This window comes from Octopus sinensis, linkage group LG12 (assembly GCF_006345805.1).
Source record: "Octopus sinensis linkage group LG12, ASM634580v1, whole genome shotgun sequence".
Taxonomy (NCBI): domain Eukaryota; kingdom Metazoa; phylum Mollusca; class Cephalopoda; order Octopoda; family Octopodidae; genus Octopus; species Octopus sinensis.
In genome coordinates this window covers 78813819-78836923 of record NC_043008.1, presented here as the reverse complement: position 1 = coordinate 78836923, position 23105 = coordinate 78813819, and the positions used below count along the sequence as shown (strand labels likewise).

The window sequence follows — 23105 nt, the reverse complement described above, 5'->3', positions numbered from 1 at the left end:
TCGATGTCATTGTGAATTCTTGGCAGAGAAGAAGAAGAAGAAGAAGAAGAAAAAGAAGAAAATAAAGTGTGAGTGCTTTGATAGTAGTATGATATTAAATGGTCAAGTGCCCTGAAAATGACTTGTTGTTAATTGGAGTAGTGATTGCATTCTTGAGATTTCTCTTTTGAATGTATTGTTTATAATATTTGTGTAGGTGTTTTCTAAACAGCAGTAGTAGTAAAGTAAGGAAGGAGGTGGCAGAGAGGAAGAAGAAGACAAAGAAGAAGAAGAAGGAAAGCAGAGAAGAAGAGAAAGAATAATGAAAATGCAGGATGGTAGGATACTAGTAGTATGCTAAATGGTCAAGTGACCTAAAAGTGACTCTTTGTGGATTATGGCAGTGATTGGGACTGTTTTAAATGAATTCTTGGGTATCTCTTTTGAATGTATCCTTTTTAATATTTGCGTGTGTGTTATTCCAAGGTCATGGTGGATATGTCATTTGTTGTAGATGCGTTCAAAAGGGGTCTGTATTTTTAAATAAAGAGAGGCTCCTTACTAATTCGTTGGCTACAGGTTGTATCATCGCTGAATTGATAGAGGGGAAAAATTCTGAAGCTTAGATTTTTGTTATTGGCGCAAATGTCAATGTTTTGGCTGAATGCTATTTTTCTGTTTTTTTTTTAAAATTTTGATCTGGGATCTGTGCAGAGCATCCTTTGATGTAGACTGTTTTTTGTTTGGCCTATGTATTGCTCTTGGCACCCAGAGCAGGTTAGTGTGTATATCGGGTTCTCCAAAGCACATGTGAAGCTGCTTTCCACTGTGAAATGTTGTCCCTCTTTGAAGGAGAACTCTGATCCCTCAATTAAATCGACACATATCCCACGCTTGTGTTTTCTGCATTTTTTTACTGACGGCTTCAGTGTTGTTGTTGAGCATATTTGGGCTTGTGTTAGGAGACTTTTCATAGATTTAGGCTGTGTCTTGCTTTTTATGATGGTGTGTGTTTGAAGGATTAAGTTCATTCTGTGGTCCTTTTTTAGCAGGGGAATGTTTTGAAGGATAGTGTTGAAGGTTTCATTGTTAAGAGGGTTGTGGAGATGTATGGTAGGGCTTTTGGTTGTAAATCCTTCTTTTATTTGGGATGTATGAGTTCGTGGATGTTGAGTTGTAGGGTAATTTGAAAGCATATGTCACTTAGTGAAGGTGGGTAGTTCCTGGTGATGAGTGTATCCTTTAGTTCATGTAGTTGTGTGTCCCTGGTGCTTGCGTTAGAAACTATAGTACATATCCTTTTTGCTAGGTTGAAGGGAATATTCATTCTGGTGTATCTGGGGTGGCATGAGTTGAACGGTAGATATTGCTTGGAGTCCATGGGCTTATAGTATATATATCTGTTTCTATTACGTTGTTGGATCTCTTAATGAGGATGTCGAGGAAGGTAAGTTTCCGATGGCTATATTCCATCATGAATTGAATGTTTATGTCAAGTCCATTTATAAGTGCTTGGAATTCTTTAAGCCTCTCTATACTTTCATGGATTTACAACAAATGGCATATCCGCCACAACCTTAGAATAACACACACACAAATATTAAAAAGGATACATTCAAAAGAGATACCCAAGAATTCATTTAAAACAGTCCCAATCACTGCTATAATCCACAAAGAGTCACTTTTAGGTCACTTGACCATTTAGCATACTACTAGTATCCTACCATCCTGCATTTTCATTATTCTTTCTCTTCTTCTCTGCTTTCCTTCTTCTTCTTCTTTGTCTTCTTCTTCCTCTCTGCCACCTCCTTCCTTACTTTAATACTACTGCTGTTTAGAAAACACCTACACAAATATTATAAACAATACATTCAAAAGAGAAATCTCAAGAATGCAATCACTACTCCAATTAACAACAAGTCATTTTCAGGGCACTTGACCATTTAATATCCTACTACTATCAAAGCACCCACACTTTATTTTCTTCTTCTTCTTCTTCTCTGCCAAGAATTCATAATGACCTTGAGCCAAAAAGAGTAAAGAAGAGAGACAGAGGCAGGTAGAAACAAGGAAAATGCCCCTTGTATTTGAATACTATGCAAATATTCTTTAAAATACTTTTCCTTTAATTTTTTTAAAATTTAATCGTTTTCCATACTTACAGCTGAAAAAGTCTCAATGACCGAAACCAGTATTGAAAAGTTTTTATAAAATTCTTTTAGCATTTTCTACCTTGACTTTTTTATATATATACATATATATATATATATATATATATATATATATATATATATACATGTGTGCATTTGTGCGTGGATGTATATATGAATGAGTACGTACACACACATATGTTTGTATGTGCATGTGCTTGTACATATACATGTTTGTGTGAGTGTGTATGTATGTGGACTTATAAACACAAGAAGTTTTATGTCTGTGTAATGTGAGAATATGGTTGTGTGTATTTTTATCTTTTATACTTTTCTACCTATTAGAGTAATTCCCCTTTTATTCAACTATTTAGAGTTACGGTTATGGGTGGGGGAAGGGTATCTTATTTTCTTCGCAAATGTAAATAAACCCAATTTCTTAAACGAGGGACATATTCATACAGCACGGTATGTTTTCACTCTAAATGGACATATTTGATTGGTTAAAATTGCCGAAATGCTCGATTTTAAAGTGGAAATATGTTACAAACTATAGAATTTTCTCAATAAAGCCAAGAAAAAATGATGTTTTATAAACACATTCTACCAGTATTTGAAGTTTAAAAGTGTTTAGTTAAGTAGAAATTGTGTTGACATATGCCGTTCAAAAGGAAAAGATCCAAAAGGAATACTTAGTAGTAGGTATGAGAGACCTAATTGAGAGAGAGAGATATTTTGCAGATTTAGGGGAGATGCATGAGCTGAAATTTATCTTAGACATCGATAACTGAGAGGAACTATAGAATTATATATATATTGAACACGAGACGTGAGGCTGAAATTTATATGAGACATCAATAATTGAGAGGAACTATAGAATTATATATATATTGAACACGAGACGTGAGGCTGAAATGTATATGAGACATCAATAATTGAGAGGAACTATAGAATTATATATATATTGAACACGAGACGTGAGGCTGAATTTTATCTGAGACATCAATAATTGAGAGGAACTATAGAATTATATATATATTTAACACGAGACGTGAGGCTGAAATAGACAGAGTCAAAGTGAAACAGAATAGAGATAACTAAAGGTTAATTAATTGCGCAGAAATATTACTAGGTAGGTAACGGGATGAATTTAAAGAAGAATGCTTATCTGTGGCTCATCTTTCCGTTCGTAGTTTACAGCAACAATTTGAATCGAAAATGGGGACGCTATAAAACGGGCGTTAGTTTATATAGGGTGGTGGTGGAGGGGAGGAGAAGTGGGAAGTTCTGTTGTGTGGTGATCAAAAGAGATAGAAAGACAAACAGTGTGAAGAGATAGAGAAAAGCATATCGAGACAGCGGGGGGAGGGGGTCGCGACCCCGCGAAAAGTAGCAGCCATGAAGGAGCGCCTCTCATTTCTTGGAAAATGGAATACTTAGTAGTAGGTATAAGAGACCTAATTGAGAGAGAGATATTTTGCAGATTTAGGGGAGATGCATGAGCTAAATTTATCTTAGACATCGATTAGTAAGAGGAACTATATATATATATAAACTACGAACGGAAAGATGAGCCACAGATAAGCATTCTTCTTTAAATTCATCCCGTTACCTACCTAGTAATATTTCTGCGCAATTAATTAACCTTTAGTTATCTCTATTCTGTTTCACTTTGACTCTGTCTATTTCAGCCTCACGTCTCGTGTTAAATATATATATAATTCTATAGTTCCTCTCAATTATTGATGTCTCAGATAAAATTCAGCCTCACGTATATATATATAATATATATATATATATATATATTATATATATATATATATATATATATATATATATATATATATAGTATATATATATATATATATATATATGTAATATATATGTATATATATATAATGTATATATGTGTATATATATGTATATATACATGTATATATACATATATATGTGTACTTATATATGTGTATATGTATATATATATATATATACACTTGCGTCAGAAATTAATTAGCACTTCTCAAATTTCTACATTTTCTTACATTTTCTTAATTTAATTAACTTATTATCAGAAACGAACCCGTTTTTAATCAAAAATTTATTAAAACATATCCCAGCATACCACATAATAGTCAATATCTTGTTGCTCCTCCTTTGGCAGCAATGACAGCTGCTACACGGGCCGGCATGTTGTCTATGAGCGCCTGCAGGTACTGTGCAGGGATAGCCCTCCATGCAGCAAGAAGTGCCCCAAACAGCTCGTATCGGTTCCTGTATTGCTGCACATTCAAATCCCTACCCAATCGACTCCAGTCCATGACCGTCACCCTATGGTCCTTGAAGAAACCGGTTGTGAGCTTGGCTGTGTGGGGAGGCGCATTGTCCTGCTGGAGCACGTACTCCTCGCCACCAAAGAGGTATCCCGCAGAGGGTAGGGCAGCATTCCGTACTATCTCAACGTACTTTGCTGCGTTGATGTTGCCTTCGACGGCATAGAGCCGCCCAACACCACTGTAGCTGAACGCCCCCCACACCATGCTTCATGGTGGGAGCAATGCAGTCTTTGTTGAAGCGCTCACCCCTGCGGCGTCGCACATGGACAGGCTTGTCACTGACGAGACTGAATCGCGACTCGTCAGTGAACATCACTGTCCGCCACTGCTGCACGGTCCATGTCTTGTGGGCACGGGCCCAGAGCAGCCGCCTCTCCCGGTTTTGGGCTGTAAGGAGCGGCTTACGGGCGGCCCTACAGGATTTTAGACCAGCTTCCAGTAATCTGGTCTTGACGGTGGTTGTAGACAACTGCTTCCCTGTCACCTTTTGCATCTCCTCCGCCAGTTGCCGGCTCGTTGCCCTTCGGTTGTTCAGCGACTTTCGGATCAGCATCCGGTCCTCCCGCTGGGTCGTCAGCCTCTTCTGTCCCCTACCCTTTTTGTCAGCTGCTGATCCGGTTTCTTCGTATTTCTTAAATAAGCACTGAATTGTGCGCCTGGCTACACCAAGTTTTCTGGCTATTGCAGCCTCCGACAGCTTCCCACGCCACGAGAGAGCCTCGTACCGTCTCTCGAAGGTCATGCGAGGTCTTGGGCCCATCTAGGAATGAACGATAAAAACCAGTTATTTTCATTAAAACTATTCATTTGAATAATGTTATGCTATAACAAAACTACTATAAGTTATTATTCATTAAACAAAAAAGAAAGAAAGCAGAATTTCTCACTTTATTTGATGTATAACAGAAAGTTTTGTGAACCGGAAGTGACGTCACGAAGCAGAGTGTAGGAGAATTTGTGAGGAAAAAAAATCTTGCAAATACACAAATCAATTAACCTACAAGCTGTTCAAAACGTCTTACGCGATGAGAAAACTTAGTACGGTGTGATTTCGGTCCTTGCGAGGCGCTACCTATATCTATTAAACAAAGGAAGATTTGTCTGCATCCGCACTCCAACTTGTTGTTGCACTGCTATGTCAACATCATTAGGCTGTAGACTCTCAAACTGCTCTGCAAACAAAGTTACGTCATCGTTCTGTGCAACAGTGAACTCGCAACAAAGAAATAGTTCGAGATATGGCCACTAGGTGACAGCACATACCTTGAGTGAAGAGCAAATCAAGGGTGCTAATTAATTTCTGACGTTAGTGTATGTATATGTGTGTATGTATGTGTATATATATGTATATGTATATGTATATATATATATGTATATATAGCCCTGTCTGGCACTTGTGCAGGTGGCACGTAAAAAGCACCCACTACACTCACGGAGTGGTTGGCATTAGGAAGGGCATTCAGCCGTAGAAACACTGCCAGATCTGACTGGGCCTGATGAAGTCTTCCAGCTTCACAGACCCCAGTTGAACCGTCCAACCCATGCTAGCATGGAAAGCGGACGCTAAATGATGATGATGATGATGATGATGATATATATATATATGATAAATGTGTTTATATATATATATATATGTTTGTGTGTCTGTGTTTGTCTCCCCCACCATGCTTGACAACTGATGTTGGTGTGTTTACATCCCCATAACTTAGCCGTTCAGCAAAAGACACTGATAGAATAAGTACAAGGCTTACAAAGAGTAAGTCTTGGGGTCGATTTGTTTGACTAATGGTGGTGCTCCGGCATGGCTGCAGTTAGATGCCTGAAACAAGGAAAAGAATAAAAGAATATATATATACTAGCAGCTAAGCCCGGTTTCACCTAGTCGGTTTAGATGATGTGGCTATAAAACCTGCTCTGTGTAAGCATTCAATTTGTTTGGGGATGCTTATGTAAAAAACAATTTTAGAATGACTATTTTCTGTCAAAACACTAAAAATAACTGACCAACAAAAAAAAGAACAACCAAGATTCAACCAAACCAAAAAATAAATCCAATGGCGGTGCCCCAGCATGGCCACAGCTCATAAGCTGAAACTAGAATCAATCAATCAATCATACTAATCGAACAAAGATGAACCATCCCACTTTCATTGCATGCGTACATGCACACACACAAACACACTCACACACGCATTCACATGCCCCCCCCCCTTTACATGCACACATATATTCACACAGATTTGAAACACTGATTTATTTTTTCAGCATACAATTTTCATCATCTCACTACCAAGTATGACATCACCCCTTCCTTCCTTATTCATCTATCACCCCTTCCTTTCTCAATCATAAACACAAGAGTATTATTATAGTAGATTAGCTCAGTAACCATGGGAGCTATGAAAAAATACAAAGCCCAGCATCACCACCGGATCATTCTACACATCTGTGTAATTTTTCACTCAATTCGACCCAACTGTTTGACTGTGAATTCCAAGACAAGAAAGAATCGCCCATGTCAAATTTATATGTATAGATTACCTAAGGACATGTGTGTATGTTATCATTTGTGTGTGTGTGTCTAAATGTATATATGTGCATATGTGTACATGTGGATATATGTGTATATGTGTGTGTGTATATATATATATATACACACACACACACACACACATACATATCATCATCATCAAATATCCATTTCTCATGTTGGCATGGGTTGGACAGTTTGACAATGAGTTGAAGGACTGTATCATGCTCCAGTATCTGCTTTGGCCTGTTTCTATAGCTGGGTACTTTTCATAACACCAACCACTTTACAGCATGTAGTGGGTGGCATTAGTGATGTTAACACAAAGCTTGCAAGAGAGAGAGAGAGAGAGAGAGAGAGAGAGAGAGAGAGAGAGAGAGAGAGAGTCAGCCATAGTGAATGGGGATAGAATTTGGTGGTCCAGTGCAGGCTAGGGGAAATTGATGTAACATGTGGGTGAAGAGAACAATATTAATGAATGAGGAAAGTGGTATCTGGATAGGTGGAGCTGCAGTGGGACAGATGGGGTGCTGATATGAGGAGGAGATTGGATGAGGTGCCCATTTGTGCACATATGTAATATGTACACCCACAGTACTTCCAGAAGCTGGCCACACTGCAGTGGGTGGATCTTCTTGGGGATTACATTTCACCAGACACCCTAGTCCTTTGTCATCCTTTTCATGACACTCAGAGTCCTAAGTTCAGCCTTCACTATTTAATCCCATGTTTTCTTGGATCACCCTTGTCCACAAACTGCAGCCATTTTTAATGACTGGCACTTCTTTACACAGTGGTCTTCATTCCTTTACATCACATATCCATACCAGTGTAGTCTTCTTTCTTGCGCACTACGCCTCATTTCTCTTACAACCAGTTTTTTTCTCAGCACATTTATATTATGTTGTTTCTCCAACAAAGCATGCTTGCTTCATTCAACAAGGCATCCAACAAAGCTTGCTTACTTCGTTTTTTTCCAGTCTTCTCATATCCTCTGTGTTCAAGACCCATGTCTTACTATCTGCTGCATTTCAGTCCTACACAAGCATCACACACTCTATCTTTCACTTTGTGGGAAGAGATCTTTGTTGTTCTTACTCTATACACATGGATATATATGTGTGTGTCTTTCTATGTAAGTATTTTTATAAGTATATATGTATGTGTATATATATATATATATATATTATATATATATATATATATATATATATATATATATATATATATATATATATATATATATATATATGTGTGTGTGTGTGTGTATATATATATATATGATATGTATTTATTATCTTCAATGGCATGGTTTATCTAAAGCTCTCTTTGATGTCCCATTACCTGTGATTGCAATATTGTTTTATTTGTATTTGTATCATTATTAAATTTGTCTCCTAGGTTGTGATGTCACTGTTCTGTTGTCTAATGCTCCTTGCTAGTGTTTAACCCTTTCGTTACCAAACCGCCCGAAACCGCCCGAAAAAAATTTTGGTTAATGTGACCAAACCGCCCAAAGCCGTCCGAATTTACCTATTCATATTTAAATGAGAATATCAGAGCAAATCTCTTTAGTAAATTCGTGAAAATACGTATTATACTTCGTAAAGAGTTCAACTACAGTTTTGTACAACAATCGAAGTGTAATTTTAATTCCGTGAATTTTGGGAGATTTATTTTCTGAAATTTGTTCCTATTGTGTTTTCAAAATTTGTAATTCTGACAAAAAATGGATACGAATTTCATTATATCAAGCAGCGAGTCAGAATTCGAAGGATTTTCTACTGAAGACCTTCATAAATCTAACTCTATGACTGAAAAAAAAAGCATGTGGTATTTGATAATGAATCTGATGTTTCATTTTCCGAAAGTGAAAACAGTGAATCCGAGAGCTCCGACAGCGATAAAGAAAATGAATTGGCACCTGAATGGAGTGAAAATTTAAAAACTGTTTCTTTCGGTGATTTTTCTGAAGAAACTGGACCAAGCCACAGACTTTCCCAGAAGAGTAAAGCCTTAGACTATTTCTTTTTACTTTTTCGAATGAGCCTATTTGAAATCATTACGGCGGAAACGAACCGTTACGCTAAATGTAAACAAAACGAAAGAAAGGATAGTTAGTGGTTTCCCATAACCTTAAATGAAATTAAGACTATTTTGCCATAAATATTATTATGGGTATCAGAAAGTTACCCAGAATAACAAATTCTATCGTAAAATTTTGTTGTATACCCAATTGAATATTAGCTAATAACCCATTTTCTATAGCGATGTTTGAACAAAATTTTAATAATTTTATATTTTGTTGAATTTACCTGTATCTACCTGCAATTAGAGTCACTTTGTGACAAAAATTATAGTATAGAATTGGTTGAGAACATTTCATTAAATTATCTTCCAAAATTCACGTTAATATATTGATAAATAAAAAAGTTATAGTTGTTTAATGAAACCAGACTAAATTTATGATTATGTTAGAAATTAATTGAAACACATAAGGGGTGTATTTTGGTCAGAAATATAGTAACGAAAGGGTTCTGAAATGCCAGCTGAATAATTTATTGCAATATATGTCATTAATAGGATTCTGCCTGATAAAGCACTGTGCATGTTGTTAGAACACTATTTGATTGACTCTATTTTAAATTAATCCCTGTTCTTAATTAGTAAGGTTATTTATGACATTTTCAAATACTTTTACTTGGAATTTGAAATGAAATTTTTGTAAATCAATTTTACCTGTTGAAATAGTCTGGTTATAAAAATCATATAATGTAATATGTTAATGAAAAAATAAATAACTATGCAATGGAAATGTGTGTAGTATAATTTGAACAAGATCTCTACTCTATTCATATTCTTTTAGAAAAAAAAGGAGACAGATCATCATCATCATCATCATCATTTAACGTCCATCTTCCATGCATGCATGGGTAGGATGGCTGACAGGAACTGGTCAGGTAGAAAAACTTTCTTTAAATTTATAACTCTTTTGAATGTTTTACAGGTTGGTATTTTACCTCTGCAATTGGTGAGCAAAGAAAATTATGATTCTAAGTTACCATACTTTGCAGCATTCAAACGATTACTGACAGAAATTGCAAATGAGATGCAAGTACAATCAATAGTAAATAAAGTTATTGGTTTAGAACTACTTCTTTCACAAGTAAGTTACAAAAGCTTTTTACCACGACTAAGTTTCTCATCATAGACCTTTAATATGGATAATGAAATAGTTTTCTATTAGGCTCATTTGTTGATCTTTTATTTAAGTAATCAATTCAAAATTTGTTTCATTTAAACCACTAAACATGACTCATTTTCTCTCTTTGCATGATATCAGAATATTCTCCACCTTATCATCATCATCGTTGTCATCATCATTAATATCAACATTATCATTAACCTCTTCATGACAACAACAGAACCTTTATGTACTTGCTCAGCCTACAAAAAGGAGCAGCCAAATCTCCCTCAAATACCCTATATTTAAAAAAAATGGATGAACTTAGTGGAAAATGTAGTCCTGGGTGCGGAAAAGGATAAGATTGTCTCAGTTGTTGTGTCTTTGGTTAAAAGCATTATTTATTGATATTGCATGTTTTGACCAGTATGTCCACCTTACATGTAAACATAAGTTGATATTTCTCTTTTTTAATTATTTACTTAATTTGGAATGAGTAGAGCACATGGAGTTTGTAGGTTGTGCTGGACTGGTCAGAACAATGTAGTTGATGTTTAGCAAGAACATTTTCCAGATAATACCTGTTGGGAAAACAGAGATTGAAAGGAAGATTGAAAGAGCCATAGTTCTTGGTATAGGAGAACTGAACAGAATATTTAATGTGGGATTTAGGGGCTGTCATTTACTGCAGATGCTGAAGTTGCATTAGAAGAAAGAGAAAGAACATTGCATGTAAACTTTTCATACTACAGTATGCTGCATTTTTGTTCATCAGCCATTTGTTATATAGTCTAGAATGTTTCTATGTATAGTAGTTACAACATCTCATATATGTGAGAATTACACCAGCAATAGATTAAAGTTAGGCTTTGTAGATTGTCAGCAACTGAATAAGGCTCACTTGAGAGAAATCTGTCTTTAGTATACACTTTTGTTAATGTTTTATTCCTGTGATTCTTAGGAAATGTCATCCTTAATGATATATATTGAAGCAAGTAGTAAGCATTTCTTTGTAGTGTTGAAAGTAATGAGGTTATCATAACCTCAGTAAAGAATGTTTTTAAGGTCTCATAGACACAATTGAATGAATAACAGTTGTATGTGGAAAATTAAAAAGGTGTTAAGGAAGGTAACATCTACATAGATATATGTATTACTAGCAGTAAGAGCAATTATGTAATTTATGTACTGAAAGGAGGAGAGTTTCTGAGACACACACAAAACTTTAAAAATACAAGAGTTCAAAGAATGTAAATAGGGAAGAGCTCTGTCAAGACATACTACAGTGAAGTAGATACAAGAGACAAGTAATAAATGGATTTCTTAGGTGCACAAAAAAAGAAAAAGAATGTATGAGAGATTCTCTCATATAGAAATAAAGGTGCACCCCAAAAAAAAAAAACACATGAGAGATTCTCTCATATTGAATCAAAATACCTGGTAGTAAACTAGGTCAGAATATATTTTATCCTTAAGTTCCATGAAGGATGTTTACATTAAGGGTTGCTAAATCAAAAATAATTTTAAAATATAAGACACACTGAATTTATTTGTAAGAATGGAGATGTTGGTAGATTACTTTCACCAACAATGAAATCAGAATTTTTAATTATGTAAATCAATATGTAGATTTATAAGTAGGTAACCTTCTCCTAGATATATAATACAGTATTCCATATGTGAAGTGTTTACACACCAAGGATAATAATTGGTTGAAGTCCTGAGTGAGCTGATATATGAATCACCTAGGAAATAGGTAACAAATGGTAGAAACTAAGAAGTTCAGGACTGAAGGTAAAGAAATTATCAACGACAATTGGGTGGGGGTATAAATCGCTTATAGAGTATAAAGGCAAACTATTTGTTACACTAATATTGTCCATATAAACTCTTAGTATTGCCAACCTAAATGATAATTAATTAAAAATTTTGTATAGGCCATATGCTTAGAGCCTGAACATTGCTTGAAACACTAGGCATGTTACTAAAACCTGCTTAGAAAACATTTCCAATGTATGAAACTATTAATAGCTCATAACTATATATATTATAGTTTTGTTAAGCTATACATAAAACAATCAGAAACAAGAGTGTGTTGAAATATTGTTTATTCCACTTCAATCATTTATACTTTTAGGGAGAGTATGACTGGTCATTTAAACCCAGAGTCTTATTTACCGCTTGACCAGAAGTCCCACCTCTACATAACAGATTGATAGCTAGCCCGCAGTGAAGGTCCCTGTCTACAGTTTTTCTGTTATGAGTTCACAGACAATTCCCTGCAGCATTAAACAATATATATGTGGGTGAGTGTATATGTGTGGTCCCTGTTAGTGTATATGTTTTGATTCATGTGTATTATCTATAGTAATAGAGCAGTTTAGCTCTTATTTCTAGCAATGTAGATGTTTCCTAACACCCTAGTCACATTTAGTGACATTTGTAATTCTTTTTAGTGAAGCATTGTAAACTGCTGTTTATATAAATTTTATATATATACATATATATATATATGCATGTATATATGACTAGTGACCGAGACCTTTGGAAATATGCATTGCATGAGAAGACCCGGCAAGCCAAGTGACACCATAACCCGTGGCCTATGCCAGGGTTGTAACCAGCCCACTTATGTGTGTCTTTCCTTCATTGGGCACTAAACTCTGCTTGCGAATACTTGTTGAGGCAAGTGAAATTGAAATCAAATCAAATTCGATGACTGGTACATGTGCCAGTGGAGCGCTAAGAGCACCATCTGAGCATGATCATTGTCAGAGCAGCTGACTGGCTTCTGTACCGGTGGCACATGAAAAAAACATTGGAGCAAGGTCGTTGCCAGTGCCGCTGGACTGGCTCCTGTGCAGGTGGCATGTAAAAAACACTATTTGAACGTAGCTGTTGCCAGTACCGCCTGACCAGCCCTTATGCCAGTGGCACATAAAAGCACCCACTACACTCTCAGAGTGGTTGGGCGTTAGGAAGGGCATCCAAGCTGTAGAAATTCTGCCAGATCAGATTGGAGCCTAGTGCAGCCATCTGGTTTGCCAGTCCTCTGTCAAAACGTCCAACCCATGCTAGCATGGAAAGCGGATGCTAAATGATGATGATGATATACACATGAGAGGTATTGGTATCCAGAAGACCCAAGATGGCAGATAAGGCTATGTAAGTGCTACGAGAGGACTGTAATTAGACTCTCAGTTCGATAATAATATGAGTGAGGAGTCTAATGCAGGTCTTGTGTGAACATGTATATTATATGTTAAATAAAATGAGACAACAGAGCCAAGGCTGCGTGTAATTTATAGGACATTTATAAAGAGAAAAGTAATCTTACAGCTATTTCTGGGATATTAGGGATATCCCTTCATCAGAGATGATATAAGAGTTAACTAAAGGGAAATAGTAGAGTACAATATAAGGAGTTATTTTGGAAAAGGATGGATATAGGAAGTATAAAGGGAAATAAGAGAATAAAAATAGAAATATATGTAGAATGTTATAGGTGCAGCGCCATTATCCAAGGAAAGTGTTGTGTAGAATGGGTAGAAATGTTTCTTGTCCATGGTATGTAGATTCCGATAGGAGTTCATATTTTGTTATTATAAGTGGATAATGTGGAAACATAAGTTCTATGTGCTATTCATTCAAAGGGGTCTTGTGGTGCAAATGAAATTTTGAGAATGTACTGGTAGGAGTAAGTAGATAGAGAGAAGAGAATAGATATGTATGTGTACTGGGATAGGTATAGCAAAAGATGCTGAGGTAGCAGATGAAATAGGTATGTAGATGACATCAAAGTAAAACAATGGGAAAGCATCAGATTATGGTTTAAATAATTTATTTAAATGACACTTGCATATATGTGTTCTATACACAAGGAAATCCGCTACATGACATTACCAATTTCGAGTTGGTGCAGAAGAAAATAACAGGGTAAATACTGTATCGATATGATTAGGTAGAACCAGGGATGTTTTGTGTCTATGTGTGCGTTGGTCATTCAGTGGTGTCTGTTTATGTTCTGCGTCTGCTACTGTGCTGGGTCATTCATGCTGAATATGTGGTCCTCTGTTGGCTGCTTAACGGTTGACATTTTGCTTTGTGATGGCTCTCTCGCCTCTGGCTATCTGCTTCTGTCATATGTCTGACTGCATTTATAATAGTCATGACAGTTAGAAGGACTGGCATATCACAGGAGCAATTCCAACCTATGTAGGTTGCCTCCTGTCCACTTGAACCTTAAATGACATGGCTGAGGTCGTAGGTCAAAGGGAAAAACTATCCATCATTTTTTGATAGGACTAAGAAATTTCTTTTGCACCTGTTGGGCCAGTGGTGGATCAGATGAGTGAGAATCCTTAGATTCGGTTTCGAACCTCAGCTTGGAAAAAGGAAGTGTTAGTTTTTACATATGTTAGGAGGAGAATGGTATTTGTCAAAAGGAATAGGGGAAGAAAGAAAGAAAGAGGAAGAAAAAATGAAAAAAGGAGTGCTAGATGGTGGTCAAGACTCCCCTTGTCAACAAAAATATTATTCTATGTTTATTAGATCTACTCCTCCTCGCCCAACTTTGAATCTATCATAACAGTCTCTAATAGACGCAAACTTTTTCTCTGTTAGCAAAACTTACACTGTAACAACTCTGAATACACAAGCGTCCAACGTATGCACAGCTCCAATATTGAACTCTATATTTTAGACTATAATAAAAACCCAACCAATCCTACTAACACTAAGGAGTCTTGAGTGTGTGGAATACACTTTGTTCTCTTATATTGTATATATGCACATAAATATTTGAATATTGTGGCAAAACGAATTTCCAAATCAATTAGGTACAACCCTTTAGCATTACATGCATCTGCATATCATGCAGTGGGGTCTCGATTATAAAATATTTATATATATTTATCTAGAAATATACAAAATATATAACAATAATTAACAATAATTCAGTTTTAGGGATTAATAAATATGTGGGTATTCTATTTCAGATTATGCAAAAGATAACATAACAAGTATATCTGGATGTAATCTCATGGTATCTATATGCACATCAAGAAATAGTACTCTAAGGATAAAACCAGTATACCAGCAAGGTATAAAATATACTTCCTTAATTATCTCCTACTTCAGTTAAAATCATCATTATGAAGGAACTACACGTGTTTCAGTATTGGAAGATTATGGTATATATATATATATATATATATATATAAAGTTAATCTAAACAAGAAAACACAAAAAAACAAAAAACACAACAACGCGAGGACGTGGAACAAATAAAGTATTATTGGATGCTCAGGAAAGAAGGGAAGGAGGAGGGTTTAACGTTTCGAGCGGAGTTCTTCGTCGGAAACATAGGAGAAGGAAAGATCCCGAGAAGGGAAGACAGAGGAAAAAAATCGCCAGCGGTACTCACGAGGTCACACACACACACATACACACACACACACACACATATATATATATATATATATATATATATATATATATATATATATATATATATATATACTTTGGGTATGGTAGATGAGTTCAGCAAAAATTTTAATTTAGATGAATATGGTACTTAAGTTGAGGCACCAGAATTTAGTACAGTATTATCCATACAATTTCAAAGTAAGGTGATTAAAATCAAAATAAGCAACAAGGATATCTAGAGGTAATGCAGTATGATCGTTTCATGCAACTCCATTTAATTGAACAATGCAATCATTACATCAATTTAAAATGCAGACCAATCTTCAGCTGCATTAATTAAATTAGAACAAATGGACACATTAGTATAATTATTCCTAAAATCTCTGAGAAGTTAAGGAGATAGACAAAGAACATGCTGTTCTTACTCCAGTATAGAAGTTACTAAGCTTTTGAAGAAGATATACATTGTTACAGACTCTGCCTGTCACTGATATTTTTGTTTTTATGGGGTCAGTTTTAATTTATAGACTAGCATATCAAAACCCTTGTATACTTAAGGCTGAGAGAACAGAGGGCAGTATTTGTTAGGGGTAGAGCTGAGGGAGCAGTAAACATCAAAGTTGGTATAGTCATAAAAATCGAAATTTTTTAGAAACAATATCATGAGGTTTGGTAAAAGAAAACATAAAACAAGATGTTAGCTGACAATTAAGGGGGTCACCCACTAGCAGACCATTGATAACGAAAGACCATTGATAATGTTGCTATATTGTGAAATATACAGTTAAAGCTTAGTTACAGTTAAAGTATACAGTTAAAGTTTAGGATTATTCAGAGGATTATTAAGAAGAATATTATAACAAAAAGATAGAAATTTATGAATACTTTTACCACAATAGAGGGAGGAAAAGAAATTATCCAGAAATAGTTTAATATTTATACATATTGTACACTTAAATACTAACTCATCAGATAGTATCTGTGAATATTGATTAATTGGTATATACTGGTATTAATAAAGGAGTATTGAGGTAAAGGAACATGCTAATTATATATTAATAAAATTATAATCTAAGTGGTTTTTTTATAAGTAGTGAATATACCAGTATAGTTTTATATAAGCTAAGTATGAATTTATAGAGATACAAAAATTAGATTAATTTTATAGATAAATAAAGGCTAATTATAAAATAATAAAGAAATAAAATAAAATAATCAAGTAGGGCAGAACACCAGAGAAAAAGAAATAAAATAGTTTAATTACTAATACTATGGTAAAGTATATGTAGCTTATTAACACCAATAGAGAAGATTTTTAGAAAAAGTATAATTCAAAATATATCTTAGACTAAAAAATTATATATTTACTTTATTTAGCTAATATCAATAAAAGACTGATGTCTAGTATCAGCTAAAGGAATATTTAAGTTATGGAACAATCATATTTTGCACTATTCATTTTTTAAAAAAAACTAAGGGTTACATTGTAGGTTTAAGAAGTTATTATTGTTACTCCCTACATGATATTTATAGCTTCTTAGTGGTACTTGTTTAGAAGGGTTATTTACATAAAGGCCCTTATAAATACTAAGATCAGGAGGGTAGAGCCATTTAAGAAAGAGATAAATCAAGTAATTTCTAAAGATCATTTCAAACAATATTGTCTTATTGTATAAAGTTAAAATTCAGGGTAATCAAGAAGATTATTAAGAATGAAATTTTAACAAAAAGATAAAACTTCTTTGAATATTTTGAGTATATACCAAGTTTTTACCACAATAGAGGGAGGAAAAGAAAATTTCAAAGAAATAGTTTAATATTTATTTACTTATTACTTATCTAAATATTAACTTATTATATGGTTTCTATGGAGATTGATCAAATTGGATTTAACCAGTATTTAATGAGGGAGCAACTGAGGTTAAAGAACATGTCAACTATATACAGGTTTAATTAAATTGAACTATTTTAAGTTGCCAAGATACCAGTATTGCCTTATATAAGCTGAGTATGAATTAATAGGGGTACAAGGATTAGATTTATTTAAGTCTACTATAAAATAATAATAATAACAATGCAGCCATGTATATGGTCTTCCAGTTACAACCCTCTTCAGATAGGGATTGACCACAGTTTCCAGCAACTTCACATAACAACCTGAATTGAGCCTGAGGCTCTGTTCAAAGTTCTGGGAATGAATTCCAGTGAATGGACATAGTCAGAACACCTGCTGTGTCCTTTCTTGCTGGCCATGGACCTGCAGTCTCAATTACAGCTGTTTATGTTATGTATTACAGCCTTAACAGCTTTCACAGAGCATTAAGCAACAGTCAATAATGTGGGCATTTTGATACTTGGTGCAAATCACCATGATGCAGGTAACACTTTTCCAATATTCAGATGGCTTCCAGTCTTCCATATCAGCTAACCTTTTCTCAACTACAATTTTAACCTTTATGCTCACCAGTACCTTGACTGTTCACCAATACATCAAGCTGTTCCTTAAAAAGGGAGTTATAAAATTCATCAAATTTTGTCCAAACACCCTGTATATATTTGCTAAGTTAGTCTGAAACAATATTATTTTACCACTGTCCTAGGAAAATGCTGAAAACTGACTACTAAAAATGGCTGTCAAAAGCAATCATTTACTGTGACTATATATTCAACTGAATGGAAAAGGAATCGAGTACAATATTATATCAGTGGCTTGCAGGTATTACTTCGGTCAGTTCTGGTTTGCTGAGTTTCAAATCTTGATGTGGAAATGTCAAATCACTAAATCTGTTAGTTGCATACAGGTAGCCATTGTAGTTGTTGGGTCAAGTTGGCATTGTAGTATTATCATTTGCAAAAGTTCTTTTTTTTTCTTCTTTTCTTCATCAGATTTTCATTTCAGGTTTATGAAAAATGTCAGCTCAGCAGCTTAGTAGTTTGTGAATTTAGACATATCAGGTTATCAACTTAGCACACTAGGTAGGTTGCCTGTGAAGAACATGACAACACTAAAATTGCAGATTAATAAATACTTTATTAATCTGCATCATTTATATTTACATGTGCACATCCAATAAATCAATGGAACAAACAAAACTATTATGAATCTTCTGTGCTACAACTTGATAGTAAGATTATAAAGTAGTGCAAGGAATTTAAATCACTACATATAATAAATGTGCATTATTTGACACTACAAATTAAGGTTTGAGCTTTTTGTCAAGTATGACATAAACATTAGAAAAGTGAAAGACAAGGAAAGAGTAATGTACTGAGGTAAGGACATAGATTCCCTTAGGCAGCTTGTGGCTCCAGCCTGAGGTTGAATTTGTCAGTTTTTATAGTTGTAAGCCACTTTCTACAATCTTTGGCACACTTCCTTTGAAGTTTGCAGTGTCACCCAGCATGGCATATTTACATAAGTATTAATATCTTTGATGACAACATTTTTTTTCCTTTTATGAAGTTACATTAGTACTAGGTTAGCAAGTTAAGGTTCTGGATTGGTAAAATCTAAGAGCTATGGTTCAAAACTTAGTAAGGCCCCTACAACACAACAAATGTTTGAGAAGAGACTTGAATTGTTTAATAATTAAAATTATTGAGTTATAGAGATGTGTTTTAAGAAGAATTCAGGATGACAGGGTTCTTCTATATGACAATTTTCTTTTTCTTAGTAATGCACAGTAATACTTTACATTATTTACTTTTCATTATTTTCTCACAAAGATCATTTACTAATTATGAAATTTGATTTACAATTATTTCTGTGCTTAGATCACTCCAAGTGTTCCAACAGATGTACAGCAGAAATATAACCCAATACCAATAAGTGAACTTGAAGAATATTCTCAGGTATTAAAAGGTTTTCACTCTCTGTACACAAATATTTGAGAATAACAAAGATTGGTGTGTATCTAGTGTTTACATGTTGCTAATATATTCCAGAAAGATTCATGAAGACTGAACAAGGCAGGCTATTAATAAACAAAGAAGCACAAGTGAAAAACATTGCTTGAAACACGACAAATGAAACAGAAGTGCACATTCATATAGTGCAATAGTTTTTTTTTCTATGCAGTCAGCTGGTGTATACTTAACATATTTTGTCTACTTTACAACAAAAGCAAACAAGTGCAGAGGACAGGCTAAGACTAGTACAGTAGTAATGCTATTTTTGCATACTGGAAGAAAATTAACCTTCTACCAAGATCACATGCAAATAAAATTCACTGATTCACTATATCGACCAGACTGTCAGATGTTGTTAGACATCACTGGTCACAATGCATTTCCAATTCTTTCTTTTCCCTCTTGGCCCATATTGTTTAACTAAATCATCTTCTCATCATCATAGAGGCCTTCCAGGTGGCTTTTTCCAATCTTTTTGACATCGCTCAGCAACTGCACAGGCCCACTTGTTGTCTGTGGACCTTGCAACATGTTCAACCCAGTGGAACTTGTGTTTTCAGTATTCTGCGATCAAATCATTCACTTTGTTCCATTCTCAAATGATCTCATTTTGAGTATGCTCTTGTAATAATATTCTGAGCGTAGATCTTTCACTGGCTCTTTGTTATAGCCCATCAATATTTTTCCCTCTTTGTAATAGCCCAAATTTCATTTGCATATAAGATCACGAGTAGGATGAAGTTATTGAAGAGTCTAACAGGTTTGGTCTCATCTAGTTTTGAGGTCAAGGCTTTCCATCCTACTCTTATACTCTCTGAGATTTCAGTGTCCATATCTTGGTGCATATTCACTGTGTAGGTGTACTCCTTTACCTCCCCAGTTTCATTACTTTCCACCTCTCCTTGGCCTTGTGCTTTGTTTGAGATACCATGTATTCATGTGGTTCATTTTAATGCCTACTTCTGGGATATGGGTATTCAACCCTGTTAGCATGGTTTACACTTGATCTGTGGTTAGCATAGTTTACACTTGATCTGTGGGTACGATGTCATCTGCGAATTAGAGGTGTGTTAGTAGCTTGCCATTGATATTCATGTCACCTGTCCAGTCAATGTCTCTGATGACCATTTTAGACATGTGGTGAAGAACTTTTGAGAGATGTTAACTACTTTTTTTAATATCCTTCCCAATTGGAACTCTTACTGGTGCTAATAGCTGAGCTATATTTGTGGTGCAGATGGAGTTTGCTTCCCTGAATAGTTCGGTGTAATGTGCCCCAATACCTTGCATTTTCATTGATTTCAGTACCACATTCATCTTGATGCTCTCAACGGTCTTTTTTGTTATCAACAAAAGTGAAGCTGGTATTTATTCACTCATTCTATAAATTCTGGCAGAGGCAAGAAGACTTTATGTTGGGAACAGCCTATTCAGGAAAGAGATGGATCTGGATAGCCCCACATGCTCAGTACAAAATATAATTCACTACATCCTGATTAATGTAATCAGATAATGATGCATACTGCAAAATCTCTTGATGATTGCACCTTTTAACACATGCAGTGATCATCACTTGCTAAAGGTGAAGCTTATGATCAATGAAATCAGAAAGAAGGCAGCTCTGTACATGTTAATCAATACACCAAGGCCTTCAATGTAATTTCAGTTGTATGATGTTTGAGGAGGTTGATGAGGACTACAATTCATTGGTGTAGAAAATTTAGCGATGTATATGGAAGGCAAGAGCTGTAAGCCAGTAGGAGCCTAACTGAAGAATCTTAGAAGAGACAAAATGCTTATAGAATAAGCAAATAAAAGTATTAAAAAGAAAATGTCCATAAAGTAAATGATTAAATAATAAAGTAGAAATTCTTTAAAAATTATTTTTTTGTGTGTTAAGAAATATTTGCAAGCAGAAGAAAAGAAACTTATTCAAAACTATAGGTGTGTAGCTGTGTGGTAAGAGGCTTGCTTTCCAACCACATAATTCCGGGTTCAATCCCACTGCATGGCACCTTGGGTAAGGTGTCTTTTACTATAGCCTTGGGCCATCCAAAGCCTTGTGAGTGGATTTAATGGGCAGAAACTGAAAGAAGCCTGTCATACATATGTTTGTGTTTGTTTCCCCACCATTGCTTGACATCCAATGTTGGTGTGTTTACATCCCTGCATCTTAGCAGTTTGACAAAAAGAGACTGATAGAATAAGTACTAGGCTCACAAAGAATAAGTCCAGGGGTCGATTTCTTCGACTAAAAAAACCCTTTAAGGTGGTGATCCAGTATGGCAGCAGTCAAATGACTGAAACAAGTAAAAGAATAAAACGTTTATGAATTTGTGTTGTAAGATTCCTGATGTGAAACCATGTGTTGAAACAGATAGTTTTGTGTTTTGAGGTCATTTTTTTTGCCAAATAAACACGTGTACTATATATTTGTTTTTCACTCATTTATTACTGTTCTTATTCTAACTTATGTCCATTATCTGGAAATCTTTCATCACACATCTGTGACCTCTTCAGCAACACTTTCCTTCCTTGTGTGTGTTCCTGCTCCATTCAGTCTATTCTGTTCTTCTATGATGTGTATACTTATATGCACATGAGTTTGTGTCTCTATTTGTATGTGTGCATGACTGCACGTGCATGTGCATAAGCATGTCTATGTGTTTTGCACGTGTGCTTATGTGCATATGTGTGCTTATGCCCGTTATATTGTTGTCATCGCTATTGTCATTGTACTTAGTAGCTCTATGGCCCTCCCATAATCTCTGCCCCCTCCCCCATTACTGGTGCTGCCCTTGACCTTGCCTTTTGGTGCCGATCCTATATCGCTCTGTGTTTGTGTCTTTTCCCCATGCTGCTGCCATCATAGCAGTTGTTGTTGTTGTCATTGTTGCTGTTGTCATAAATCCTAGAACAGCACAGAAAGAACCAGAAAAAAGATAGATAAGGCCAACTCATGGTATGACAACAAAAAATACCAGAGTGTCATGATTATCAGTGCTGCTCCTGGCAGTGAACTAGCATACCTTTTTAGAAAAGCGTTAGATAAGGCTAATCTATGGATTAAAGTAGCAGAAAGGTTTGGTGCCCCTATAAAATCCCTGATCTGTAGAACTTTTCCCTTCAGTAGGTCTCCATGTACTGAGAACAATTGTATAGTATGTAGGATGAACCCATGGGTTAACTGTAAGGTTAGGAATGTAGTGCATAGCTTGTAGTGTACTGAAGGATGGTGCAGAAACAAGACAACTACTTACATTGGCGAGACAGCACGCTGCATAGGGGAGTGTATAGACAAACACTGGTGGGAGCTCAAAGAGGATAAAGGCTTATCAGTGCTCTACCAACATGCTCAAGGAGAACATAGAGGCTCAGTTAATAACACAGAGGTTAAGGCATTAGCAACACATAGAACTGACATGACACTCAGTCAGATTACAGAGGTTATGCACATAGCAATAGACAGAGTGAGCCTCTATAGAAAACATGAATGGAACAATAACATCCACCACCACCACCACCACACCATACAACACAATGACTAAAGACAGAAGGGAGGAAAAAAAGATAAAAACAGTGTAATACACACA

At 35.3% G+C, this 23105-nt stretch overlaps 1 protein-coding gene across 2 annotated transcripts in view; it reads left to right on the top strand.

The window, feature by feature from the left end:
* LOC115217952 (membrane metallo-endopeptidase-like 1) overlaps positions 1-23105 on the top strand; it is a 227942-nt gene that overhangs the window by 113368 nt on the left and 91469 nt on the right. For both annotated transcript variants that reach the window (XM_029787671.2, XM_036508066.1), the window contains exons 7-8: positions 10000-10158; positions 19378-19455. In XM_029787671.2, coding sequence (XP_029643531.2) covers positions 10000-10158; positions 19378-19455 — 237 coding nt within the window. The remainder of the gene's footprint in view (positions 1-9999; positions 10159-19377; positions 19456-23105) is intronic.